The sequence below is a fragment of the Anguilla rostrata genome, chromosome 2 (assembly GCF_018555375.3).
Source record: "Anguilla rostrata isolate EN2019 chromosome 2, ASM1855537v3, whole genome shotgun sequence".
In the NCBI taxonomy this organism is placed as follows: Eukaryota; Metazoa; Chordata; class Actinopteri; order Anguilliformes; family Anguillidae; genus Anguilla; species Anguilla rostrata.
This window is the reverse complement of record NC_057934.1, coordinates 2,003,691-2,025,353: the sequence shown is the minus strand read 5'-3', so window position 1 is coordinate 2,025,353 and position 21,663 is coordinate 2,003,691. Positions and strand designations below refer to the sequence as shown.

Below are 21,663 nucleotides of genomic sequence, written 5' to 3'. Positions count from 1 at the left end.
GATGTATATCTATGTTAGGACTGATGTTCAAAATATTACAGGTCCGAACGGTGTTTTCAAGGAAACCAAAGCAAACTAACATAAACGCACCTTGTACGTATTAAGGAATGACTGAATTACACTTGTCCTTCTATTTGTTAAATTTTTTCCTGTGTATTTCTTATCACAATCTTTGTAATTGCAAAACGAATCGAGTCTGTGTTCAGTTACATCTCTCATTCAGAAACAAAATCATCCCACCATCAAAATCAGCCTTTTGTTTGATCTCTTTAACATAAACTCATTTGGAAAGTAATTACCATCAACCGAATGCAGAAAGCTTTATTCCAGCTAAAGAACTCAGCTCGAGGAAAATCATTGTATAATAGCCCACCGCAGCAGGATGTCTAAAAAAAAAAAACCATACCTGAGGCCACGATGATTCCCGGGGCAGACTCTTTGCTGGCGATGTTTCCGGATGTGTAAGGATTGTCTGAGACATGAAGGTGCAGATGCAAGGAACAGTACGGCTAGAAATAACGAAATATAAAAAAATGAGGAGAGACAGGGCAAGTCAGTCAGTTATCGTCACGCAATTATCTCTCCCCGCTATCCACATCATGCCACTCAAAGCCGCTGGTCATTGTGACGGCTCAGAGTTTGCATCAATCCCAAACGACAGACTCCATTAAAGACGTGCTCCCAATTGGTCGCTCTGACCATTAATTCTGATTGGGATAACCTTCGCTGACACGCTTCTCATTATAGCCCTCGACCGCCCGCGGGATGTTTCTGAGTAAGTGTTACGTACGACGTGTAATGACGCTCGAGCGTTTCCAGACAAATAGCTGCGGTATACCGCGGAGGCACAGAGAGCCACAGTGCTGATAATCAGGTTATCAAAGGGCAATTACTGTTGTGTGCAGTTTACAGGTCAGCACTGGCCTCTCCATCCAGCACTCAGGCCTTTACTGTGTGTCAAAAAGCACACAGCGGACATAACAGTGGTTGTTTTCTGAGAAAACTGTACGCCCTGACTCAACATGGCTCCAACGTAACATTTGCTCTTGCAAAGGATTTTGCATCTGCGTTCTTATGAATGCTTGAGAGAGCAGCGGACAATCACAGATCCTCTGCTTGTGTTTATCCGATTAAGTCTTTTATGCTCGATCTTGTTAATAGCTGCACTGCAGCACTCCCAGACAAGAACGAAATAACACAGTGTGACAGGAGGTTAATATAGTTTGATTTATTATTTAAAGAAAACTTGAGTCCAAGCTTTTGTAGTTACCGATGTACAAGCTAAACATTTTTTTTTTTTAAAGCAAATGCACTAATCAGACTCCCTTCTAAATTAAGAGTATATGTACATACATGGCTTGGTAACACGTGATCTGGCACTGGCCATGTTGCACGGGAAATAAGAAGCCAATTACAAGCGAGATAACTTGACACCAAGCGCCTGTCATTAGCCGACAGTCATTAAAACTTCCAAGTGCCTTCACGGCGTAGGGCTGTTTTACTAGGTTCATATATATTCATTTTTACAGAACAGCGCTAGACGCTGAAGTGCCAACAGATCGCTGATGAGCTGCCACTTTTCAATGCTGCTCTTCGCCATAATCAGCGAATATAATCTCTTCATCAACTGCCACCCTATTAGCAGAGAGCTTCTTATTAGCATTGCCGCCAAAAACAAGTTTTTACTCGAAGCCCCCCTACCAGGCTGTCTGTGCTGATTGACTCGTCTCATCGGATAGCTAAAAGTTGCGATTGTTGGAAGTGCCGCATGTTTGGCCTCATGCTGATGCTTTTGGAGTGCTTGTAAAGGAAGGCTTCTCTGGATTAAATGTGATTAAAGACGTGAGAGAGAACATTACAAGCTCCATTTGAGCTCATTTAAAGTGCTTTTTATTCCGTTTCCTTTTTTTCACCAAACGCAAAAGAAAGTACATTTTAGAATCGACCGTCGCCTTTTAAGCTATGAAGTAAACTGCTTAATTTGTTTAAAAGCAAAAGTTTGCGGTGATAATTAAATCATTCAAATGAGACGAGCATTAAGGCACAATTTACTCTCACTCTCTCGCTCTTTCCCTCTCTCTATCTCTCTCTCTCTCTCACCATATTGAAACTAACTAAATTATTAGCGATGCGGTAAAACACAACAACGTTAAAAAGCGAAGTCCGTTTAAGGACAGCTCACATCACATGAATGGCAGTTTCCCGTTCCGGCGGGAAGTCGCGGTATTGGACGCCATTAACCGAAAGACCTTTTCACTTTGACGCCTCGGAGATAAGCGGGCGCTCGCTCGAAGATCATTAACGTCAGGATCATTCATATTTTGACAGGTACAGACGCACGCGCTCACCAGCACACAATGGACAGCGTTGCCTCTCAGGTCAGCCTCCGGAGCCTGGAGCAGACGCCAGTCTCTGCCTTTGTTGTAGGTTATGTACGTCTTCACCTGGCTGTCCACCTTTTTGTTTGCCAGGAACATTCCTTTTATCCCTGCTACCTGGGAAAATGTAAAGGAAGCTGAAAAATGAATCTGTCTCAGATCACTTTAAAACTTCAAAATGGCCGCCCGCGGCAGGGTAAAGGCCAAAGCTTTCCGATGAGAGGCGGAGCGTGAGATGGAGGTGGAATTCAGTTCTGAAGAGAGGCTGATATTGGCCTGACACCATGATGCCAGCACAGGGTATTCCTATACCCAATGCTTTCAAAAAAAAGCTCAACTGCACCCTCATCCAGGAAGGCAATAAACCTCTCAGAAAAAGTAAAGAAAGTGCGGAAAAATCCCATTACGTTTCCCAATAATGTAACTTTTGCAAGTTCCTCTAACCCTCACACATGCAAATGGGTCCAAATGAAATTGCACGTCTTTCTGAGCTTTTAAATCAGAGCACGTTGCATTGTTGTGCGTCAGACTGAAGGAACGAGCGGCCATCTTGAGTCACTGATATCTCTGGTGGTGGACAAAAGAACACTGGGGGGACCTGGAGGCAAATGAAATTCAAGCAATATGAAATGGTAATTTAAAAAATAAATGACGGTTAAAAAGAAAAAGGCTCAAAGTCGGCCTGGAGCGATGATGTCATTAGGGTGCCGATCTCTATTGCACATATTTCAGTCACTTAGAGGACAATGGTCTTATTATCACAGAAATATATCATTTCAATTATTTGATAAGATTACTGATGTGACTTCCACTGCTTATCAGTTTCTGTCTTATTTCTATTCCCATTTACACGAACAACTTGAAAACAAAACACCCCCCCCCCCCCGCCGCCCCCCCGAATCAGAGAATAATTGATCTTCAGAAAACTTCTAATCACAAATACCCACAGCCCTTCTACATTGAGAAATGTTCAAAGCGGCCTGCATTTTTGGCCACAACACAAATAGACTAGAGTTTGAGTCGATTATTTTTTTCTCTTGAAGACAATATTTGAAGACAATTTCAAGGAAAATTAATATTGGGGGAGTGGCCCAGACTACATCTCCTATCCATTTTCAATTTTATCACACTGCTTTCAAAAAAAAAAAATCAAATCATGGCTTTGCTGCACAAAACAAAATGCTCCTTCAACAAAAACTTTGAATTAAAACCATAAATGCAATGAATTCCCCAAAGACAAATTTTTAAACAAGTGTCCAAGCGTAGGGCGCATTTGGTTTATGTTGCGATATTCAATGGGATACAGGAGTATTCCTGGATATATCCTGCCGTAGGACCACACAGCCCTTTCTGGAAATGGCTAAAGACAAGCCAACAGAGAACCACAGCGCTGATCCAAAACAAGCGTTTGGCGCCATTAGCAGTCCAACACACCTAACGCCGAGACAGATCTGACCCTTCCGATCCCATTCGTCCAATGTCCACACCTGACAATCAATGTACCCCGATTCGACAGGACTGCAAACAGTCTGAAAGAGACTCTTCGGCCAGTTCTCCTCATTTGTGGACCAGGTCAATGTTAGTTCCCCTGGGCCATAGGCGTCAAACTCCAGTCCTGGAGGGCTGCGCAGTGCCTGCTGGTTTAACTCCAGTCCTGGAGGGCTGCGCAGTGCCTGCTGGTTTAACTCAGTCTGAGGGCGCCAGTGCCTGTGGTTACTCATTGGAGGCTGCGAGTGCCTGCTGTTTCGGATGCTCGCACAGGTTATAGTCATTGATTGGCTAAGGAATCCATACACCTTGTTCTCAAGGCCTTAATTGGCAGCAGTTTGAAAGGAAACCAAAAAAACCCTACAGACGCTACAGCCCCCCCCCCCCTCGGGATTCAGTTTGACACCCCTCCTCCCCCCTCCCCGCCCCCCGGCTCTGGGCCTTCCACCGGCAGAAGAACAAGGAGCTGCCGGTCGGGTGCTGCCTACCTCGTAGAGGTCGATCATGACGTTGCCCTCCAGCCCCATGCTGCTGACCACGTTCTCCAGCGCCAGCGTGAAGAAGACTCCGCGCGCCTCCGACACGTACAGGTTGTACGTGTCGTTCTGGTTCCACTCCTGCACCGCCGCCACCACCCGGTTCTCGTCCGTGCTGATCACGTGCCAGTCCTGGGGCGTGAAGAGGGGCGGCAGTGTAGCGTAATGGGTAAGGAGCTGGGCTTGTAACCTAAAAGGTTGCAGGTTTGATTCCCGGGCAGGTCACTGCTGCTGTAACCTTGAGCAAGGTACTTAACCTGCGTTGCTTCAGTATAAATCCAGCCATATAAATGGATGCAGTGCAAATGCTATGTAACAGTTGTGTAAGTCACCCTGGATAAGAGCGTTGGCTAAATGCCTGTAATGAAGAGCTGCTGATGTTGGAGAACATGCATCCGGAAATATTTACATCCTGGGAGTTCCTGATTTCAAACGCCATTTTCTTTATGTTGATAAAACTGTATCTTTTGCTTATTCATAAACTAGTTCTTTTTTTCTTAAATTCAGCTTTCTCTGAATACAGGGAGGGAAAAAATAAAATAAAAAGGGAAACCTTTCATCTGGGAATTTATTTCCAATAAAAAAGGATCTTTCTCGCCAGTAATTTAAGATGTCGCTGAATTGGGGTCTTATTTAATTTTCCCCTACAATGGAGAACTATGAATATCAATGGACCCGTGAAAGACCTGCACTGTGAGGATGGAGATTTCCCCGCAGGGCTCAATCACGTTCATAATCAAAAACCCCACCTAATTTTCTCCAAAATATGGAGATAATCTGCTCCGGTACAGGGATAATATTCTTATTAGCTTTAAACTGTATGTTCGCCCAGCGAGAAGAGAACGGCGCGCGAGACTGATTTTCTCCATTTCTCATCTACCTCAGGCCGTGCCTCGGCCACCTGGAGCATGCGTTCGGGGAACCAGGGAGCGTTCGGGCTTGATTAAGCCGAAGTGTTTGCTTGTCACGGGACAGAAATCCGATAAAGGACGTCGCTGCTCCTCTTCGCGAAAAAAGATAAAAAGAGAAAAACTAGAAACGGCGCTATAACGGAGCGTTCTCTGGCCTGAATTCACGACGTACAAATGCACGGAAGGTAAACACACAGACAGACGCGCACATCTTGATTTCTCACCATGGTCTAAATTACAGTGGCTGGCTGCATAGAGGTCAGGCCTAGCAATAGGCACAGGCTCAAATGGATTTTCACGGTCACAATAGGCAATAGAGGCCTAGTTCCTCCACTTACAGACAGTCGCTTTGTATGTTTCTCGTACACTGGAGTGTGTGTAAAGGACTCCCCACTACTTCAACACAAACTCCCACTGATACACAGCAAACTGCGGCTAATGCTGCTTTTGGTGGTCTGCCACAGCTGTGACTACATCAATAAAAACAGCAGCAACCACTTCTAATAATAATTAACCATTATCCAGGTCCTGGGGGGTATTTTCTGTTGAAAGCATCTAGTCAGTCTGTTTTACATTGTCTTTGATTATGATTTGCAAATTAGTGGTAGTTTTGGCCTGGTATTGCGTTTGTTTCATTCACAGTAAATAATTTTCTTTTCACTGAACACAGAAATAATTTTCTATCACTACATTGTCCAAACTAGACTCTTTTTTTCCCTTGTATTTCTTTATGATTATTTGAGTGGGACTTAAAATTGCTAAATTATATTTAGTGAAAGAAAATGTGAATGTCAAAGCACAAAAGCATACCTTTGCGGATTTGTTTTGATGTACACTACATTTCCAAATGTGGACACCTGAACATCACACCCATACGTACTTGTTGAACATCTCATTCCAATACCATGGGCATTAATATGGAGTTGGAGTGCAGGGAAGTTTATAATAACAGTTTAGTGCATTCAGTGTCCGTTTCATATGGAAGTTAATCGCGCTGTTTAATTAGGTGTAGATCTCCTGTTTGCACATTTCACACTGCCCATGATTCATCGCCCCAGAAGGAAGGCATTACCTTAGGCAGAGTGTACTTCGGGAGCTTCATAGGTGCAAAGACGTCTCTTTTGTACGACACGTAGTAGACCGGTCGGCCGCCCGTAGACACCTTGTCAAATTAAATAAGGACAGCCAACGTGTTAGGAAAAAAATTAATACAACACATCGCTTGTGGGTATGATGACTGCCAAGACAAAATGCTTAAATGAAACCTCATTAAGTAGCCCTGTGGTATTTCTGACACAACCTAACCATATATTCCCCGTACTTAGCAGTTACGTACCTGAACGAACACGTACTCGTCTTGAACCACCAGGGAATTGGGGTCAATATACCCTGGGAATGGTTTCCCTTTGTTGGACTCTGTGCAGTTCTGAAGTTTGCAGGTCACATATTGAGCTTCTGCAACAAGACAATGATGGACGAATGATGTTAGCCAGAAGGATGCGATGTCACCCTCTGCCGACATCATTTCCAACATTAGTTGAATCAACGTGTGGATAACAGATCACCAAGGACTAGAAAGGCCAATGGCTGTTTCTTTTTTTTCCCTCCATTGTTCCAGTAGAACTGAAAACAGACCCTGTCCTAGACTCAGCAAACTCAATCATGGCCGTATGTAATTGACCTTCTCCCTATTACCTTGGCTGCTGATCGCGGGAATTTAAAAAAGGGCTTAAATTAAACTAAACAAAACTAAACTAAACTAACCATTTTAAACTGTACTGGTGTCTGCGAAATGGCCACAGACTTCAATTCTGTAGGCACCTGCATGTTTTCCCGGACAATCATACCCTAAGTAGTCCTCAGAGTTCCGAAAGTGGGCGGAGCTACATTCTGAGGACATATTCAGTGAAACACATGTTTGGGGAAGCCAAATCCCATTCGCTGTGTGTGAGGGGGATTAAAAAGTAGCACAGATTTGCTGCGTTCAATATGTTTTATATCCCAAGACATGGGCAGTTGGATATCTACCATCTGTCGAAACTTGTAGTTATAACTGGACAGGGGGAAAATTTACATGAACACTAAAATAAAGTGCAAATTCCAACCATTGCCTGAGACCGCAACACAAGGTTGCCACTGTATCTCTTGATTATATACAAAAGCTAAATGTGCAGTATTGGATGAAAGAGGTAAGTTCTTAACTTCTATGGAGACTGTGCAGTCTTTTTGTTTTAATTCACAGCAGTTGTATCCACAGAGATATTAGGACACACAGACATACAAAAATGTATATATTCTTGGTACTACAAACAAATTACTCCAGGAAATTATTAAATTAATCTGCGGAGCTGCAAGATCAGGGGCATAAATGTTGAAATTGGTATGACTACTTGGTAATTTACCGCAGAAATTGATTTCCAAGGAATAAATTATACTCAAACACCTTTTACTAATATGCTTTGCATCTATGACATTTTAAGTTTCACAGGTTCTCCCAAATGAGGGCAATGCACTGCCCACTCGCTTTACCTGACCGCCTGTGATTCCTTTTCTGTAAATGTGCGGCTCAAGTGTGAGGTAATTGAGTCGAAGCTCAGAGGAGAATCACTTACGCCCTTCAGATATACTGGTCTCCAGGTGAATTAATCCAGGCTCTTTGTCTAATCCCATTTTGGACCTAAAGGGAGAAGATTTCCATAGCATTAGTTTGGTATGACTGTACCACCATCTCTACCTTCTAAATGCATACATTTTGAGAAAGGTGTTCCATGGTGTACTATATACAGCATCAAGGCCCATCAAACAAAACGACAAGCCAAATACTAGAATGTAGAAATGTAGAGCAATTAAAGTTCATTATTAAAAAGGGACGTTTGTTATGTTTTGTGGAAATGTATTGTGACTTATCTGGGACTAAAGATTCAACAATTCGGGACTAAAATTCATTACTAAAAATCAACAGAACTGAGGTATGTCAACCTGGAAGTATGTGTCCTGAAATTAAATCAAAAGAAAATGACATTCAATGGTCCAAATTCCTGACTGAGCAAGACCCACAGGCCTGACTATGACATCAGAACTGACCAATACTTATGGATCTGGGCGGGACTTCCTGTTCACACCGAGCCAATCAACACGAGATGGGAAGATGTATTAAAGATGCAGGTATTGAGTCTTTATACTCTCAACTGTCCAATCAGGACAGTTCCCCAGGCCATGGGAAGATCCAAGCTTAGTCCCTGTTGTAAGACTCGCAGTAGGTCACCAATGACCTTGTCTAGTTTTCATAAAGATAAATATTTGTTGAGCAAAACATTTTTTTTCCCCCCACGTATCTTCTTGGGGAGGAGGGAAAAAAAGACACTGAAAGATTAAATATTTATTAAAGGGCTGGAACCACAGGCACTTTCCATCAGACAATATAAAGAACTGAGCTCTGCCTACCTCCAGCATTAATTACACTTATTAGACGTATCCCAGGATTAATCCGCCCCAGATAAAGCCTCCCCGTCCCCTCTGACTTCCCCAGCGGACGACTGACACGTCAGCTTATCCGCGCAGCCAGGGAAGCTGGGTAAAATATGTTTCTGTAAAGATAATCTGCAGGATTATAGCTGATACTCGGGTTCAGATCTCTCTATTTCATTCCAGCCGCTCCCCTTCTGTGCTTTCAGGAAAGTAACAAAAAAAAAGAAAAAGAAATGAATAGACAAGAGGTGGAGCTGTTGCCTAAAGTGAAGTAAGACAGAAAATTTGTTCGGGTAATTTGGGAGAAATCTGACTGAACCTGGCCTGCTTTTCTACATGCAGCACTGCAGCAACAATACGGCTGTGGCTAATCGACTCTGAAAAATGACCACACTCAACATTCAAAGGATCTCTCTCTCTCTCTATCTCCCCTTCTTCCTCTCTCTCTCTCTCTCTCTCTGCCTGTCTGTCTCTCTCTCTCCATCTCTTTGTCTGTCTCTCTCTTTCTCTCTCTCTCTCCATCTCTTTGTCTGTCTCTCTCTCTCTCTCTGTCTGTCCCTTTCTCTATCTGTCTGTCTGTCTGTCTCTCTCTCTCTCTCTCTCTCTCTCTGTCTGTCTGTCCCTCTCTCTTTCTGTCTGTCTGTCTGTCTCTCTCTCTCTCTTTCTGTTGCTCTGCGCTGCTTCAGTAGTGTTACATGTGTGTGTATGCATTTGAGGGCTAGTTACACATAATTTTCTCTGTTGGTAACTGTGTGAGAGAGAGAAGGCTACATAGTAGTAGTAGAAGTAATCTACAGACACAGCTTTGCTTTCAGGCCTTCAACTAGGGCATCCAGTATTCATTCGAAATTCATAATCACAAATATCTGCGTTCTCCACAAAACTCAAATTATGTCCCAGGGATGTCTAGCACCTCAAAGTTATCTACACATTAACACTCCCTTTTAATGTGCACTAAAATACTTAATCAAAATGTTTTTTTTTCATTTTTGTTTATCTAATTAACAGGATAATGAGGAATCTCGGGGAAATTAGCATTTTTTCTGTCATAGCTGCCCTCAGTTAACCAGTCCCTTCTCACTCGGTGCACAGTAAAATGTCCGGTGTTAATTAAATTCTAACAGTGTTAATTCAGAGTGGGCCCAAAATGCCATCTGTTAAGAGCTGAATTAACACTGTTAAGAGTTGAATTAACAATGTTAAGAGTTGAATTAACATGTTAAGAGTTGAATTAACATTGGGAATTAGTGTGTGCTCCTGAATCTGCATATAACAAGCCAGCTCTGCCTCTTATCTCCTGTGTCAGCAGCTCTCAGTGCGCCCCCCCTTCTCTCCCCTTGTTTTTTTGGCTGTCCATCCTCCAGTGGGCCACCTTGTCCTCAGGCCCAATGGCTGGGGGGCCTGCGGGGGGTCATCCGCCTGCCCCCCTCCCACGGCTGGCCCTTCCCCAGTTCGACCCCCCCACCCCCCCGTCCCACTCTGCAGTCAGGTAGGCAGCCGTGCCGTCTGGTACCCCTACTTCCTCATATCCGGGGGAAACTGGCACCTGATTCCACGGCCAGGTGCAACACTCCTCCTGGGGTACGAGCCAGAGGCCCCTCATGACCCTCACATCTCTCCTGACCCCCCCCCCCCCCCCCCCCCCAGCCTGTCACCTCCAAATGCAGTAAAAACTCTCTGTTTCCGTATCCAAAACATAATTTTTTTTTTTTTAAATGTACGCATACAAATGTTTTCTGTATCCTCTGTATCTCCCTGCCCAAAATGGCAGCTTCTGAATTACTGCTCAGGATCTGGGAGGTGATGTACGACTCGACATTTCCCTCTTATTTCACGGGTTGAGAGCCAAGTTGACTGGCTGGGTTGACTGAGCCCGTATTTAGTGTAGCCGCTGTGGAAGAAGATGCACTTCTTCATTTTAATCTATCGGCAGTAATGAAAGAGGCACATTTTCTTTCCTTCTTTGGCACACGTCTTCACCACACATTTATTTCAGCGGTGTATAGCGGGCTCTAGATAGTTTAGCATTTCTATTCACTCTCGTAAAAAAACAAATGTTAAACAAAGCGTCCCTCCCAGTTTACAGTCTGTGTCCTGGTAGCTGTTTTATACTTCACTGTACCTCCCCAAAAGCACTCAAATCGGGTTCCAGCAGACGTGATTTTCCCTGATTAATCAGGAAAGGCTGATTCGCAGAGCCCTGAAGTCCCCGGGGGGTGCTGGCACTCGGCTTTATGGTGAAACATTCTCTGCCGCTATAATCTTTCAGGATCGCAGAGGGCCAACGATGGGCGTGGTGATGACAGACCTAAGAGTTCAGCCTCTAGTGGGGACACTCAGGGTCTGATAAATCTGGATTCGCTCATTTCTCAGGATAATAAAATTACTTTTTTTCTGAAGCTATGTCAGTTAAGGTACAGATTAATAGGTTTTGTCAGTTTCTGTCTGTCAAATGAGTCCATCTTTCTACATGAAGCACAGCAGGGGTTTGAGAACGAAAGGGGGGGGGGGGGGGCACACGGCAAGAGGATATGAGACATATGAGGACATTCTCATTGGCCAGTTCGATCACGGAGATGCATTGTTACATTGCATACATTTTTTTTTTATATTAAGGCCTTCCACAGATGGTCTTAATCCACAGCAATTAACAGAAGTGCATACATACAGGTATAGATTTAGACAACAATCGGTGCTGGTTCCAAGTCAGCACAGGCACAGACAGCAACCCATGCAAAATGTCTGGTATTAGGCTAGCCAAGGTGCAGTTTGAATGGGTGCACATTGGTTTAATCGAAGTTCTATAATATTTGGCTCAATATTATGATGAAATAGCTAACGTTAATGAGAACGGGATCAAAATAAACCACAACATGACTGACGCCTTGAGTACTTCCTTTGGTTTATTCGGTGGATCACAGGAAGCAGAATGAATGGTGAGCTCCGCAGTCAGTATTCAGCCAAATACTGTGCCAACTCTTAGGCCTGGATTCGGTTACTGTAACATTAACCTGACTTTCAAATAGATGCACCTGTTTGTGCTTTTCACCCCAAAAAACAGCCACCACCACCACCAAAACAAGACTGTAGCAACCAAAAGTGAATAAAAGGTTCATTATTGTATAAAAGCCCGTCATTTCCGTATAGGCTACTCAACTCAGTGGATATTGACAATAACTTAATAAGTCCACCCTATTAGGGCAGAATAATTTGATGCATTAAATATCATAAGCCACCCAGTTCAGAGATGACAGTAAAAAGCACTAATGGCAACAGTAATTTGAAAGCTCCTAATTGCAAGAAGGCAATGGATGTACCCCAGTAATGTCATGTAACCATGGAAAATACACCATTTATTCCTGTCCATGGTATTAAAAAAATGTTTTAAAAAAAGAGGTCATAATTAAAAACCATAATCATACAAAGAAATTAAAATTCAGTAATTAGGTATTGCAAATGCTAGAGCAGGGCTGCCCAACCCTGCTTCTGGAGATCTACCGCCCTGTAGGTTTTTACTCCAACCGTAACAAAGCGCACCTCATTCAGCAGCTAGAGATCCTGTTGAACTGCTGGCACGCACGCGCACACACACACGACACACACACACACACGCACACGCACTTACCAGTAGAAGCGGTTAGGAGCCACCCTCTCGTGTACAAGCTGCCATCTTCTTCCGAACTCCACAGAACTATAGAGCTTAAAGACACAGAGCCAGGCAGTTACCATCACAGTTTGACTGCCTGTGACTGCCTGATCACATGGGTGAGGTCTACACATCATCATACAGAACACACTTAATCACAAAGATAGTCAGGGAATAGTATAAGCCGACAAACAGGGAAAGAAATCAGAGTAAAACTTCGTCTGGAGGATTATGGCATATTACCACCACTTTTTCAAAAAACTGAAATAAGCATTTACGCATTTATGAATGTCTATGTAGTGCTTATGAAGGTGTGTTGTCATGCTTATGAACAGGCTATATTGCATGTATGTATGAAGGTCCATTCCCTGTGTTTCCAAAAGCATTTATTGAAATAAAGACTTTGGTATTGCAATCAATATTATAGTATTATAATAGCATTTCTGTAATACAGTCATTTTTCTGCCTAAGCATCCTTGACTGGCACTGTGAAGCGGGAACCACTAGTTGGCAGAGGAGGTGAGCAAATGCACTGCACACAAGATTGGCCGGTATGAACAACCATTTGAGCTTCTGACAGTTTAAATGATGGAAGCATATCAAGCCCTAGATTTCAGGAAAACTGGATACAGGATTATGCCATTCATCACCACCCTAAACATTCCATCATCCCTAAAGTCTTAAAACTCATTCCTGAGAAATAACAATGTTCCAGAGAACACTGTTCCACATGTTAGTATACTAAACTGCAAATCAGTACATCATCTGTGTTAAATGTTTTTATGGAATGTCTGTAACAGGTGTCATCTTAATGTCGCAATAACAAATGACGATGCTACTTAGGCACAAATTTTATATGTACGAGCGAGAGAGACAGAGAGAGCAAGAGAGCGAGAGCGAGACAGAGACAGAGAGAGAAAGAGAGCGAGAGAGACAGAGAGAGCAAGAGAGCGAGAGCGAGAGCGAGACAGAGACAGAGAGAGAAAGAGACATACGAAAAGCGCACTTCTTTTAATTATGGCTTTAAAAACACAACTGGGTACCACTCACAAGCGGTTTAAATAGGAGGATGGAAAAGGGGTGAAAGGGATTTCAGATAAGACTGCCGTCGTAGACTCGTCTGTGTCTGGCTCTGACAGTCCTCCGCTCAGCAGACACTACGGCAGAGTGGGTGGTTTACAGCCCCACATCTCCGCTCGTCGTTCAGAAAAACGCTTTCGCTGCTGACGAATCAAAATGTCTCGACGTGAAGCCGACACAGTTTACGGGGTATTTTAAGAAACCATCTTAGGTGGAAGGAAGACAAGCTTTCAGAGCAAAACAACTGCGCGGCCAAATACAACTTTGTAGCCAAAGTTGTTGTCATTTTCTTTTTCAAGCCTCTGTAAAATAACCTTCTGTTAGGCTGTGAGTACGCATTTCAGCTTTACTTGAAACACAGAACACATAATTATATTTTTAAAATGCATTTACTCATTTACTTTAATGTGACTGCAGCATAGAACACACCTGGAGAACAGTGCTAAAGGTCAGCGTAAGAGTCCACGCTTACGCCGCTTGCTGCCTAAATCACTCCACTGGTAAACGCAGGTGATTTACATGTTTATTCAGTGAGCTTCGGCAGGATTTATAATTAGGCAGGCATCTCATTTCGGCCCGTTAGTTTGGGATAAATTTCCCATTTTTAACATGGGCGACCACGCGTAGGGAGTAAACATTCCTTTATTAGCACATTAATTGAGCTGCTCAGCTCCGTAGTTTTGTTTCCATTGTTGTTGTTTTTGCCAAAGGGAAGGTCAAAGTCAAGGCCTTAAAGAAAAAAAAAAATATATATATATATATATATATAATAATAATCTTAACAGAGAAATGGGTTCGGTGTAGGGATATCACTTTAGTCTTTGTGTTAATATATATTATGTTGGTATATGCTGTGTTGAGACACCACCAAAGAGGCCCTTTTGAGGTTAAATTGTAGACACGAAGAGATCTACACCCCAAAACCAGACGTAGGCATTGTGTGACTGATGACTTCTGAAAGTTCTTTGCAAATATCAAAAGCTGCTGTTTGTTTGCTATTTGAATAATGGAAATGAGGACACACATTCCCAAATAATAATAATACGTCCTTGCTTTTTTAAAAGCAGTTGGGCATTGAGGCTTGAAGGTTATTCATTTCTAAAGCTCAAAGACATATCAGATTGCAGACAGCACATTTATAACATTTATAAATGAGAAGGAAGAAGAAGAAAAAAACTGGAGGGGGAAGTCATCTTTAGGTAATGTGCATCTCAAATGCAGTGCATTTTGAAAACACCCATTTTCAGCCTGGTCTAATCTAAATGAATCTAACTTCCTTTGCACATACAGCACCAGGGAAGATAGAGAGCACTCATCCAGCAATATGAAATCAAACCCTTTCTGCATATTTTCACTGACCACCATGTGTCATAAATTCAGATGATGTATAACCTTTGTCAAAACTAAAAGGAGAACGGTGTAGGAAGTGAGATATGAATTATATACATAACTCATAAAATATATCATGCATATGCAATTAGAGACCGAAAAAAGTGGGGAAAAAATCACTTTGTCTAATTAACTTCTACACTGAGGTAATGCTGAACCAAGCTAGTTATCCGAAGTGTTTTTCCTTTAATTGACATACAATTTACATACATGTGTGTGTGTGAGTGTGTGGGTGGGTGTGTGTATATATATATATATATATATATAGTATATATAGATAGATAGATACACATATATGTATTAATTTAAATGCATACACAAACACGAGCACACACAAAATACACATTATTTATGCTTTTGAACATATAAATCCAACTTTGATTTCACAGGGATCATTATAAAAGAGACTAGCAAAATAAGGAGACTATCTGCCCAAGTGAATGCCTACATTACCATGCTCAAACAGCCAAAGCAGCGGACAGATTGAGGATACGGTCATATTAGAAGCACCTTAATTATTTATTGCTCATTAAGCATTAGCACATGATGACTCAGCAGAAATTAAATCACTCTATTAATGGCAATGTGTCACGACTGTTGGGATCCATAAAATACATTTCTGTACGTATAGAAGATGGCACGCTCGAAACCTGCATCCCTTGGTCTTGTGACCTATCACAAGTTCAATTCCCAGGTAGGACAGTGGCGTTGTACCCTTGAGCTAAAGGCACTTAACCTCTTAAGGCACAAGCCAAATTTTGCCAATCCTTGCCCATTTAGGGGGTACCCTATTTAAAGCTTTATAACTCCAGACGTGAACACCACAGAGACTTGAAAAATGGCTTAAATGAAGCAAGACATTTGTACAATTTACAATACTAACACAGATTAGTTTATATTCATAATTTTGGAAGAAATAAAGTGCCACAAATGCAATTGTTTTGACAAAAAATCCAAAATAAATTTGCACTTTTTAAGTTTGCAATGAAATACTGCGAGATTGAATATATGCAGGAGGTTAAACTATACATGTGCTAGGTCAAAAACGTCTTGACCACAAGTTCATAAAATCTAAGGGTGGATATGTAGAACTACTATAGATGTATGAAGCAAAAACTAAGCAGTGTACCCAGCATCTCCAAATCTATCCAAAATGTCTAAATTATGCATTGCTGTAAATCATAACATATCCATGTATTTCACTACAAATCAACTGTTTTGACTCAAGAAAATCACTGTTGCATAATTTTCAAATGGGAATTACAAGCTTTCAGTCAGTACAGTGGTCTAAAATAGCTAGGTGTCCAGAAACATATCCAAAATCTCTCCAAAATTGAATAAAATGCTTTTTGTCCATTATAAAGCATATAAATGAGCCCCTTATGAGGGTTTAAGATGAAACATTGCTATCAGATTTAAAAAAATAATGCAAAAACATTGTCACACAATGCGGTACAGTACCTAAATGTGTAATAATTAACTCGTGTGTATTTCTATACTCTGTACTCTCGTATGTTTTCTTGTATGGGGATGAGACAACATGAAAACAATTTTCACCCGTCCACCACGTTTTGGCAATGTTCCAGCTATGACGTCATCACTGTTGCATGCTTCACAAAAACTATTACACTTCCGTCTAACGCTTACATTACAGTGTAAAATATTTACATTATATAACACCACTAACCTATTTATACACGCGGGCGTGCCCACCACTAGGGGCAATGCGCTAAGAGGTTAACCTGCATTGCTTCAGTAAATATCCAGCTGTATAAATGGATGCACTGTAAATGCTATGCAGAAGTCGTTCTGGATAAGAGTGTCTGCTAAATGCCTGTAATGTAATGCAATGTAATGTAATCTCTTAACCACAGGTACATGATACTTGTATTTATGTTCACTTGTATTCCATTGCATGTGTTTCAGAAAATATCACATTAATTATTGATCAAGACGTGTCCCTCACCTTGCTCATGCTGCCTCTTTGAAAGGGAAATCCCTAGTTTGGCAAGAACGGTAGCTAGAACACCGCCTGGGCACGAGCGGAAGAGCTGCTGTTTTTCCCGCGCGGACGTACCGCTCCTCCTCTCAGGCCGGTTCGGGAGTTCTGCGCTCTCAGACAAACCCCCGAGCGCGTCGACGCGAGCCGTGAGGCGCAGCGGCTGGACAGGCCGCCGTGATTCGTCACCTCAATAACCCCCCGTTTTCGGAGATGCCCGAAAGCGCACGGGAACATCATGGAACTGTGTTGTCCGTGATGCGGCGGCGGTGGGGGAGCATTAAAGTCCGGCAGTCGGAGCTTTGACTGTGAAAGCAGGAGCCTTCGTGTTCCAAACGCCCAGGGAGGCAAAGATGCAACTGCCAAAAAAGTCCAAAACTGTGGGCAAAATCTGACCCAGCGCTGCAAAAAATACCGACCCAAAAACACATCTAACTCGGCTACCTCTGAACATGACGGTATTACTGAAAAACAAAAAAACAAAAAACAAACAAAAAAAAAACGACATTCTTCTTTGTTGTTTTTTTTTTCGGTTTATTTCTTGCAATGACAGTTTCTTTATCAGTTGCTCTCAAGGCTGGTTGAAAAGTTTCACTTTTATAATAAAGTTGGTTCAAAGTACTTTTATTTGTAAATATAGTAAGTGTAGCCATTTCCTTTTTTTTCTTTCTTTCTGTGAAAGCCTTTTGTACCTTTTTTTATTTTTATTTTTAGCATCGCACTCGAAACAAGGCGCAGTAAAGGTGTCCTGGTTATGCTGAGCACGACAGCAGTAATCACAGAAGAAGAATAAAAAGTGCATTCGACAGTCTCAAAGACAGACACGCTGCTCCATTGTTAGTCTCTGTGCCAGGCGTCACAAGGGATCTGTGAGAAGGCGGTTCGAGCAGAATGGAGAATGAAGATCGACAGCTCAGATAGAGCCATTTTAAGGGGAAGAAGACAGCCGGAATTCATCGTTTTAATTGTGCCTTTATTTGTCTTAATGTAGATTCCACTTAAAGGAACAGAAATAATAATAATAATAAACTTGGGGCTGAGCTATGTCATTACCTGAATGTGACTGGATTCTGCAGTGGAGGATTCTGTCTCTCCAGGGAAAGGGATGTTTAAGTCTGCCATGGTTGCCGTGACACCGTACCAATTTCCCGCAGCAACGTGGCAGGCGCTGCTAACGTTAGCTACATCTCTCTTATGCATCCGAGCAGACAGGAGATGTCTTACCTTCGGATGGTAATAGTTATTCATGGCAGGCAGCCGTGAATAAACAATGTCAACATGTGTCTTCTCTTCATATACAGTATACACACTTCTGCGGGTTGGTAATGGCAAGAGAACGCTTGGGCTGTCATGATTTATTCCTCATGCAAACACGCACACATGCACATGCATGCAGACACACACACAAACCCAAAAATGCGCACCCACACACACACATACGCACACGCACACAGACACATGCATGCAGACACACACACAAACACAAAAACGCGCACATACACACACAAAAACACACACGCCTGTATACAGTATGTCCACCAGGCGTATCTGCCATAAAATATCTTTACGGCATTTATTTTACCTTTTAAACTTGAACCTGAGGTGCAACTGAAATGCAGGGACTCTGAGTCCCAGCCTGAATTAATTAAGTAATAACGAGAGGGGCTGGAAAGAGCATTAGCTCCACTGCACCCCCACCCCCTCCCCACGGAGAAACGACTCATTTGCAGTATACCAATATGCCCAGCTCTCTGAGCTGTGTGCATTACAACATTCATACTATGACCTATAACATTATATGGGACCAGCTCTTTACTCTCATTCATTAGCAGACACAACAGATTCTCTCTTTTCACGCACACACCTCGCCACAGACCAATACCGCCACACATCAATTTCCTGGGACGACTCGCAAACGCTTGTGAGTTCAGAAGCCGTCGTAAATTTAAAAACCCCCCCCAACAGGACAGTGCCATGCATTTCCTCCCCCGTTTTAACGCAGGTCGTATATTATCTTTGACTGGAAGGGCAGTGCACATTACAGTGCACACACAAAACAAACAACAGCACACCTGTCCCGTCCTTCCCCTGGCTTCTGAACCCGTTTGGTGTTTGGAACAGAACCAAACCAAAGTATTTTATTCATCTGTCATCCCAACCTAAGTGTTTGTTTATTTATTTATTTATTTACATTTAAATGAGTTCACCATCATGGGACAGTTAGCATGTTCTGTTCACTGTAAAATCTGTGAAAATAAATGTATTACAGTAAAACATAATTACAGTAATTTACAGAGTTACAGTACAAAAAGTACCGTGGATAAACCTATACATTTTTCAGTTTTGTGACTTCTGAAACAGGATCCAGCATAGGTCACCTGGAGCTGACCCTATGTGTATTTACTGAACTCTGTGTTAGCACACATTGGACCACTCCGGATGTACAGGGCTGCACAAACACAGGGTTAATTTTGAAGCTAACAAATGCAAGGGCCAGAAGGGCCAATCGCAAGACATCTGAGATGAGTAATCAAAGGGGCAGCAAGAGAACCGGAATGCCTCCGTGCCACGGAAGAAAAAAAGCAGATAACATGGAGGTCAATGAAACTGACCAATCATTTAACATCAAAAGATTCTTTGCGCCGACCGGAGAATAAACACGAAAGAAAGGAAGACACGGAACACGTACGGCACGACCTTCATTCCACCGCGCAGAACCCGAGACCAGACGCATTACTATTTTTTGTGAAAGCGAAGAAACGAACTCAAATCGAGTAAACCAGATTTCTCCTCTAACACAGAGAGCCGTAGGCCTTTCAATCAGACAGAACAGAGCCGAAGCAGGAGAAAGCCTGTAGGCCTCGTGCTCCAGGAGGGTCAAAGGCTGATCCCTGGTTTCACAGAAGAAGCACAAAGTGCGTAGAAGGGATGCAGTTTTGCTTTCTGCGATGTGTGTGTGTGTGTGTGTGTGAGTGTGTGTGTGTGTGTGTGTGTGTGTGTGTGTGTGAGTGTGTGTGAGTGTGTGTGTGTGTGTGTGTGTGTGCGTGCGTGCGCGTCATTAACATGTTTACCCCAGAGCAGCTTTCGTAGGGGAGAAAATGATTTCCTTGGCCTCATTGTTACTTAACGTTTTAACACGAGACCCACAGGAGGGAAATCAATCAGGCCGGCTCCGTCGTAAATCTCGCGTCCGGACAACGTAAACACGCCGGCGCTATCTGCGTGATTAATAATCGGCACCGCCGGCGATGTTTCATTTATCAACGCGTAAATTCAACAAAAAAAAAACAAAAAAGCGATCGAATTAATCCGGCGTATAAAAAAATAAACAGCGCGGGGGACAGAGGGATATTAAAATGTCGACGGAGCGAGAGGGGGCGCCCTGTGCAGAAATGACCACTCGGCGTAACGAAACCTGGGCCAGCGCTCACTGGAACATAACGAGCACTTCCGTCCCGTTTTTTGGGATCTGAAATATACGCCCGTCGCTGGTTTGCAAGTCTGACAGAAGCAACCCGCGCCCCGCCCCGCCCCGCCCCGCCCCACCCCACCCCGCCCCGGGATGTTGACGGACGCGTGCACCTCTTACCTTCTGGTCGTGGCTGTAGGCCAGAATCCAGTCTTCCTGCTGGGGGTGGAAGAGCAGGCTCAGGATGTAGAAGTTGAGCCGGTACTTCTGGTAGGTCGCTCCCTCATCCGAGCTGATCAGCAGGCTGCTCTCGATCTCCGAGTCCGTCAGCAGCATGATCTGGACAGAGGACGGGACGGACGCGGGCGTTTATCTACAGCGAAAGAGCGCTATTCTTCGACAAATCACTGTTCTAGAGTCACGTAAAGCTCTCAGCTTTCTCATCACCGAACGGGATTTAGGTGCACTTCCTCTGTGTCGATCGTTATTTCTTCAGACAAAGTTGAAAAGCAACTTTGTATGAAGTTGTAAACCAGCCAAGTTGAAGGACAACTTGCTTTTTAGGACGACAATGGGACAGCCATGTGATGGATACCATGTGATCAATATTACAGCCAAATGAGTCAAGGAATGGGTTAACTATTGATTTGGTTCATTAGTTACGCAATACTTTCACACAGTTACTTGGAAAGTAAATTAACAAATTGGCTTAATGTAACACCTTCAATTGTTATTTTCAACAACTTTAATAACCCCTTGATTGCATTATTAGCCACACACAATGCATGCATGACAGCCAGGCAACTGATGTCAAAATACCTTTTTAAGCCTTTGAAAAGGAGATTTTCTTGGAATGTTTTTCCCCCCCAAAATTCTAAGGCAGTGTTCTAGAACTCCGTAGCTTTCACTTGCCAGGAGTGATTGTTACATCAGCATTAGAATGTTCAGTTAAGAGCACATTCTAATCTCATGTTTGTGATCTTACACCTCAGAGGGTTTAAGAACACTTAACCGGTTGTAATAAGGTGACAGATTCCGTAGCACACTGGATGGCAAGACCTGATCAGCCTGGAATCAGCATCTGGGTCACAGTTCCCCGCAGGATATTCACGGAGGCGCTGAGAACCGGAAACCCCTCGGAGAAGAAAACCTGACGAGTCGTGAGTGATGAAATCTCTTACTGAGCATATTAAAACTCCGGCTTACTGTGCCACCCGAGAAAAAAACTTTTAAATATTTCACTTTTATTCTGTGTCAGAGTTTCTCAGTGCTCTTATTCGAGATGAAAGGACCACAGCATTTAGTCTTAATGCTGAAAAACAAGAGCTATGACATTGTGATTTGCATCGAAATTTGAAT

The 21,663-nt window shown here is 42.9% G+C and overlaps 1 protein-coding gene across 4 annotated transcripts in view; it reads right to left on the bottom strand.

Annotated features, from left to right (window-relative positions):
- The window catches only part of LOC135243331 (VPS10 domain-containing receptor SorCS1), a 179,566-nt gene that overhangs the window by 23,400 nt on the left and 134,503 nt on the right, over positions 1–21,663 (bottom strand). For all 4 annotated transcript variants that reach the window (XR_010326612.1, XM_064315090.1, XM_064315081.1 and 1 more), the window contains 8 exons: positions 20,485–20,643; positions 12,407–12,480; positions 7,926–7,990; positions 6,650–6,768; positions 6,386–6,475; positions 4,355–4,534; positions 2,349–2,495; positions 407–509 (listed from right to left, as the gene is read on the bottom strand). Coding sequence is in view for 3 of the 4 variants with exons in the window: in XM_064315090.1 (XP_064171160.1) it covers positions 407–509; positions 2,349–2,495; positions 4,355–4,534; positions 6,386–6,475; positions 6,650–6,768; positions 7,926–7,990; positions 12,407–12,480; positions 20,485–20,643 (937 nt within the window). In the remaining variant the exon portion in view is untranslated. The remainder of the gene's footprint in view (positions 1–406; positions 510–2,348; positions 2,496–4,354; positions 4,535–6,385; positions 6,476–6,649; positions 6,769–7,925; positions 7,991–12,406; positions 12,481–20,484; positions 20,644–21,663) is intronic.